A 7,520-nucleotide genomic window follows, 5' to 3' on the forward strand; every position below is an offset into this window, starting at 1 on the left:
ATTTTAGCTTCAGGTTCTAAAGGGTTAAGTTCATATTTCATTTCTCATCTTCTAAAATTATATTCTTGAAAAATAACCTGGACATGGTCTGTGTTTTTGTTTTTTTTAACCAGAGTTTAAAACTATTTCTCTTCTCATTCTTGTCCAGGTCAGGCAGCAGTACAGGAAGTTCTTCAGATGTCCATCAAGAAACAGTGAAGACACAAGCATCCATATTCAGCAAAGGAAGTGCCATTCTTATGAAAGTGATTCTGTCGTGACCATCTCAGTTACAAATTTAACTAGTTAACCTGCTATATATTTACAGCGGTCAATGCACTTATGTGAATCTATACATTTCTTTAAGTGCAACATTTATTTGGTAGAGGAACTACCATGATTTTTAGAGGCTTGTATACTGGGTTAAACTTTTATTACGCTAAAAAAAAAGATAAAGCAATTGTTTTTCAGCTTAAAGTGTTTTATTAAAGCAGTGTGATATCTGTAACATTCCAAATCTTATTTTCTTTTAAACAATCTATTCAAAACTCAAAACATATTCATAACTCATAATCTCACAATCCAAAAAGATCCCACAGAATTTGTGAATAAACAAATTTAGTTTCACAATTAAAAACAATAACATAAATTACCTGTAATAAAACAGAAAAAGGTTCCATATGATTTTGCATAAGAAATGAACCACAATATCAGTAGTTTGAATCATTTATTTTAAATAAATCTAGTATTTGTTACAAATGTGTCCTCTATCTGACTTTGAGCTTTTGAGTTTCTCACCATATAACTTCTGCATCAAGTGTTGTTTCACATACTTAGAGGAGAGAGGATCCAAGCATCACTTTGAGCCACCACTATACTGGAAATGACTGGCATCACTAAATGGTCACATTAGACCGTATTAGCAGAAAAAGTGCAGGCTGCTTTCACAGAAAGACTTCCCTGAGGTGTCCAAAGGATCAGGCTGCTGATAAGAAACTATATTATTGTAGCCCCGCAACATCACAACATGCTCTACTGTCCATCTTTGGAATAAGTAAACTTAGATGTGTTAGATGTGTGTAGTTGACAACAAAACGCTGGCTAAGAGTTCGCAGCTGGAGACTTTCTGCTGGACTTGACCCAAAGGAAACTAAAATGGGGGGAAACTAAAAATGTAGGAAGCGAAAAATGCACATGACAAACACATAAACCAGTCTAGTCCAGCAATGTTTTTGGTCAGATAGTCTCTCATTGGCAGTACATTACAGAATAACAGTTCGACAATTTCAGCAGCCCCTCATATTCATCCTTTAAATACTATGAAACCAAAAATTCCCAATGCCAATGTCTCCAGCATTGCAGTATACACGGCTCAAGAAGCCGGCAAAACATTTACAATAGTGTCCTTGGCACTCTGGCTTAATCTTTCGGGAAACTTGACCTCATACTCGACAATCAAGTCCCCACCATGATCTGGGGATTTCGGAAGAGGAAGAACCTCCCCGGTGACACGCCGTTTCATCCTGGGACGGACAATGTCTTGAGTTGTTAAGTTAACCGTGCGATTATCCAGTGTTGGAACGTTAACTGTGCAACCACAAAGTGCCTGAGAAAGTAGAGAAGAACAGGATTAGATTTGTAAGCAAACTCTTAAAATAGGAGCCCATCTTACCTCTTTGAGTGTAATTTTTGCAGAATAAATAATGTCCCTAACGTCTCTTCTGTACACTGGATGTGGCTTATCCTTCACCACAAACACCACATCTGCCGGGATATTTGATGGCCCCTGGGTTGGGGTCAGTTGCAACATCTGGCTTCTTCCATTTAAATAAATACTGTGAACGATATGTCATATGTAATCATCTTTAAATGGTATGGGTAATTAGCAGACAGATGCAAGTTTAATATATACAAATTTGGTTGGTCTAGTCCCAATAGTCTCTGAGTAACTGAGAGAAAAAAAAGTGTCTCCCCTACATATATGACATACAAATATGAGTGAATGTGTGCAAATTTGAGAAATAAAATATTTGCAAAGAGTTTAAAATCGAAACTGTAATAGACCTGAAACATTTTTTTTTTCTTCCCAGAAATTAATTTTAAGTCCTTTAATAATAATAATACCAATAACACTCCCCTCCCACAAAAAATTCAACATCGACATGTTCCTTTATTGCTATACATTTCCATATTGCCGTCAGAACTGGTATAAATAAAGCACAGAAAGCTTAACCTTAAATTCTTGACATATTTGCAGACAATACTAAACGAAATTACATACAAAAACTAATAAACAAAACATAAATGTATTCAAAGGTATTCATCTTCACACTTCACAGACAAAACTTATGGATAACTTTACAATCTTCCTGGGGCTTTCAGACAGCAGGCTTCGCAAGCCGCAGCACATATCTCCCTCTCTGATCTCATGCAGCGTCCCCATAACAACAAACTATAATTTCCACATGGAACAAAAAATAAGTTCCCTCCTTTTTACACAAAGTTTTTAACAAAAAGAAATAAACATGAAATTATTATTAATTGGGCATGAGACATTATTTAGTTCAATCTTGTGTTGTCACGATACCAAAATTATTGTTTTGATACCGATACCAAGTCAAGAATTGCGATTTCGATACTTTTTCGATACTTTTCCTGAAAAGGGAGAAACACTCTCAAATATCATTGCTGTGCTTTATTTTAAAACCGGGACAACATTCTAATCATAAAACACACCAATAAATGAACATATGAACAGCAGATATATTAAACATTTGAACAAAATATGAAACATAAAAATATAAAAAAATAAATTAGAGCAATGACATTCAAGGTAAAAAAATAATACATTTAGCAGCATTATCTCAGTTATCATAAGAAACATAAGAGTTACCGGTAATAACTTTATCTTGATTATGAACTTTGCATAAAAATATGAACAGCGATTATATTAAGAAAAACTTTTTAACTTCAGACTTCAGTTTTCTGCAAACAACGCATATTTTGCCTTTTCTAGCAGCCATTTTATTAATCGTACATCGGCTTTACTCTTTACGTTTTTGGAGTGTTGCTTCAACCTAAGAAACGTCATAACACACAGGTAAGAACTCTGTATAGTTGTATTGCAAATTAGTAGCAGCTTACGCTCGTGCAATTGAGGAACGATCGTGATTTTGTACACAAAATTATAATAAAATACAGTCAAACAAACCCCTAGAGTATTAAAATCACTACATATAATTGTTTAGAAGGTTATAGTGTGCGTTATTTGTTTTCTCTTTAACTTCCTTCAGCTCTTTTCATGTTTGGGGGGTCGGATTGTACAAATTATGAAATATTCGATATCCCAATTTTGCATATCGTCCAGAAAACAATTTGGATATTATCGTCTAAACGATATATCGCCCACCTCTACCTGGCAGTGAACCCTGACAACCGGCCGGTCATCTCGGCAGCCCCGTCAGTGCAGACACCCACACAAAACTTCCATTCCAGTCTGCCTGAAACGTATTCGTTAATACTTGGAATATTTTGGAGCCGGTGGTTGTGCTTGGAAGTGAAAGACAACAGAGCAACTCTTCCTGCACCTCATCTTGATGCACATAAACTAACATGATCGCCTCATTTTCCACGCCACTCGATTCGTCCACTTGAATTGCTCCTCTGTTTTGTCCTTGAGAGTTGGGTGTTTGGTGGTTAAGTGCTTCTGAAGTTTTGACGGCTTCATTGCTTCATTTCTCCACAAACAACACACAATGGATTTGGCACCACGGAATTGCCTATTGCTGTAAATTCATACTTAATATAGGCTGCATCATATTTACAATTGAAGCTTGACTTGCTTTTCCTTTTTCCGCTATTTTTGGGGTCATCGCCCTTTCTTTTGCTGGAATAGTCCGCGATTAAATGGGCCATGATGGAAGTTTGCTGGGTCCCGGTCAGATAACAATTATGTTCAGAACCAATGAGACGCTAAGCAATCGCAAGGCGCTCAAAGAAACACATTTTAATCTATTTATTGTTTATGTTTTGGATTAAATAACATGACATGTCATAGCACTTTGAAAAAAAAAAAAAGACATCCCAACCTGCAACAAGTCATTTCAGGGAGGGAAACTTGTTGAACTCACCTCAACATGTATTTTACAATCATTTGTAAAAATGAAGTCACTGTTACTGTAAAATGTGTCTTACTGTGCGTTCACACCACCGCCGGCGAGAGCGTCAAAGTAGCCGGAAGTCATTCATTTTCAATGCGAGTCGGCGGCGAGGGCGGCTCGGCGCTTCTTGGGCGGCAAGAGCGGTGAGAAGAGTTGAAGTCAGGTCAATTGAAGATTGAATAGTTGAAGGCGGTTCGGCGGCAGCCAATCGGAATGTAGAAGTCCTCCGCTTGAGAGGATTCCATAGAACACAGTCAAGTAATTCGATTTACGTCAGAGCATCTTTCTACGGCGTCGTACTCTGCCATGGTGCTCCTATTTCTAGTTACACTGAACTGATTAATTCGGTTCTGGAGAAGAGATAAAAGCCCGCCCACACTGACAATTGATTGGTTGATTTACCAAAACAGGCCAATCAGGATGCTCTCTATCTTATATGCGCTTCATGAGGCACACACGCACACTAGAACACACGCAAGGTCTCTCGCTCCCTCTCCCTCTCTGCCGTGCGCGCGCGCTACACATTTGGAGCACAGTCTCTGTCTCGCATGCGTGCTCTTGCTCGCTCGCTCTAGATTCCGGGAGATTTTAACAGGGAGCCGCTATCAATATGCGGGAGACTTGGGATGTCTGGGAATCACTGTAAGCGATGTACGAAGAACGGACTCCTGCTGGACTCTTGATCCTCAGAGCTTTTCTAAACATGAGAATCCATCAGTAAGTGTCAGAACCTGCAGCTCTTCTCAATATAATCAGTAAAACTCTCTTCAGTATAGTGTGATTGTTTTATGTATCTTGTGAAAGGTTTTATAATGTTGTTGATGAACTTCAGTCAGTCTTTCTTCATCTTATTGTTTGTTCAGATCAACAGGAAGATTCTGCAGTGAGAGGCGGAGCACAAATGAACCAATCCTGAGCTCTGTGGGCGGAGCCACTGATGATTGACAGGGATCATCAGTGATGAGTCACTAAAAGAGATTTATTTCTGTATAGTTAAAGGTGCTCTAAGCGATGTCATGCGTTTTTTAGGCCAAAACATTTTTTTGTCACATAAAGCAAAGAGCATTTTCCTCACTATCCGCTAGCTGCCTGTCCCCTGAACACACGCGGTCTCTGTAGACACCACAGGCTCCACAAACGGCAACAAAAACAAACTGGGCTCACCCGCACCACGAAACACAACAAACAGTGTTCCAGCCAATAACTGGCAAGAAGTATTTGAGGGTGGGTTAGTGCGCGTACACATGAAGGGGGTGTGAAGGAGAGAGAAGCATGATAGGGAAGTTTGAATTATGGCCGACACACGACCAAAGAGACGACGTTCCAATGAACAAATTGCAAAGAAGAGGGACAAGGATAAGGGACGCGCGAAGTCCCGAATTTACATCGGAAAAGCCTTCGAAAGGTGGCGAGAACTCCGCCGGCAGAAGGGACTCCAGTCCGACATTGAGGTTGCTCTGTTTTTGCAGAACAGGTAAATCCATTTTTCTTTCTAAATTGACTTTCATGTTCGCGAAACCAACACAAGGATGTAATTAGCTAGAACTATGCAGTCAGCGTTAACTTTGGTGAATACAACATATATGTTTCTATAGCAATCAATCTCTATTGTAAATGATCAAGCAAATTCAAAGTAGGGCGACAATTTGTGTGAATGATTGTTTTCACCCACTGTTTGTTATGAATATGAATGTTCATTTATAGGCTGTTGACAACTTTGACTATATTTGTTTACGACGCCGCTGTTGTTTATGCTCAATGGGAAACGCAAAGCTAATGTTATCTTGCTATTATTGGGTCCTTGTATGGGAGCTATAGTTATTTTGTGCACTCATAATACAGAGATTGATGGAAACGCAACAAGTGTCAGTCGTTGTTTTAATATTTCTATGTTCCCCTTTTCAGTGGGAGACTACACAGTCATGTATATAGTTCTGCAGTCAGACACATCTCGTCTCATATGTGCTCGTTCAATCCCTCAAACTGCCACCAGAGGTCACCATCTCCTGCGTCTGACATCAACCTTGATGAGCCTCACCTGTAAATCACTGTCATTCATCTTCATTCATCCTCACAATTATACATCTTCAAATTACAGAAAAAGATTATCATTTTTCTTTAAGTAGGTTTAGTTCAGTAATGTTGTTCTCTTGTTGAGGGAGGGACAGTGATGTTTCTGTCGCTGGTTATTAATAAACAGTGTTAACCACACAAAGTCCTTCACTGTAAAGCTAAAGTGCTTGTGTTAAAACAGTCAGTCATTTGGTTGCTGTTGATCTGATGAGCTTCAACACGGTAAGACAAACACACTCTTACTTAAATTAAACTGATGATTATTGCTCATATAACATATGTGTCTTTAAATGAGAAATGTTAAGAATAGGGTGATTTACATATACTTGTTTAAATGATGAATATATTAAAGCAAGTATTCATTAGGGACTGTTCGTTCTTTATTTAAGGGGCTACCGGAGGAGTTTTGAGATCTATAGTCAAAATAGACTTGGCCCTCCCTTCGCCAGCAATACATTTTTCTATGACCCTCCAAAATGAATCCAAAATGAATGTGAAAAAAAGGCATGACCCTCCCCAATAATGTATTGATTACTTCTGTACTGGTTTGCGCTTGGCAAACCAGTACAGATAGCCATCAGATAGCCCATTGTTTTTTTTACAAACCATGACAAACGACTTACGCCCGTCTTCACACATACTCCGTTTGCAGTGCGTATGCGGTGCGTCTTTTTTACTGTACCCATGTTAAAAGGTCAGAAACCATGTGAGGGGCAAAGTCTCACCTCAGATCACATCTCTCCCCCTCTTCCCCCTCTTCCCCCTCTCTCCCTCTTCCCCCTCTCTCCCTTTCCCCCTCTCTCCCCCTCTCTCCCTCTCTCCTCCCTCTTCCCCCCTCTCCTTCCCCCCCCCCCCCTTCCCACTCCCCCTCTTCCCCCACTCCCCTTCTTCCCCCTCTTCCCCCTCTCTCCCTCTTTCCCCCTCTTCCCCCTCTTCCCCACTCTTCCCCCTCTCTCCTCTTCCCCCTCTCTCCTCTTCCCCCTCTCTCCCCCTCTCTCCCTCTCTCTCCCCTCTTCCCCCTCTCTCCCTCTCCCACCCTTCCCCACTCCCCCTCTTCCCCACCTCCCCTCTCTTCCCCCTCTTCCCCCCTCTCTCCCTCTTCCCCCTCTCTCCCTCTCTCCCCCCTCTCTCCCTCTTCCCCCTCTTCCCCACCTCCCCCCCTCTTCCCACTCCCCCCCTCTCCCCCTCTTCCCCTTCTTCCCCACTCCCCCCTCCTCTCCCCCTCTCCCCACTCTCCCATCCTTCCCCACTCCCCCTCTCTCCCTCTCCCCCTCTTCCCACCTCTTCCCCAACTCCCCCTCTCTCCCT

The 7,520-nt window shown here is 40.9% G+C and overlaps 3 protein-coding genes across 3 annotated transcripts in view; all 3 read left to right on the forward strand.

Annotated features, from left to right (window-relative positions):
• Positions 1 to 738, forward strand: part of LOC309493647 (uncharacterized protein) — a 379,124-nt gene extending 378,386 nt beyond the window's left edge. Inside the window, exon 19 of the mRNA XM_082162830.1 lies at positions 149 to 738. Coding sequence (XP_082018956.1) covers positions 149 to 289 — 141 coding nt within the window. The 3' untranslated portion in view covers positions 290 to 738. The remainder of the gene's footprint in view (positions 1 to 148) is intronic.
• Positions 1 to 7,520, forward strand: part of LOC309493671 (adhesion G protein-coupled receptor L3-like) — a 73,419-nt gene that overhangs the window by 44,676 nt on the left and 21,223 nt on the right. The gene's annotated exons all lie outside the window — the stretch shown is intronic.
• The window catches only part of LOC309493673 (adhesion G protein-coupled receptor E3-like), an 86,278-nt gene continuing 84,845 nt past the window's right edge, over positions 6,088 to 7,520 (forward strand). The window contains exon 1 of the mRNA XM_082162863.1: positions 6,088 to 6,434. Coding sequence (XP_082018989.1) covers positions 6,420 to 6,434 — 15 coding nt within the window. The 5' untranslated portion in view covers positions 6,088 to 6,419. The remainder of the gene's footprint in view (positions 6,435 to 7,520) is intronic.

The sequence above is a fragment of the Leuciscus leuciscus genome (assembly GCF_965113295.1).
Source record: "Leuciscus leuciscus genome assembly, chromosome: 3".
Lineage (NCBI taxonomy): Eukaryota > Metazoa > Chordata > Actinopteri > Cypriniformes > Leuciscidae > Leuciscus > Leuciscus leuciscus.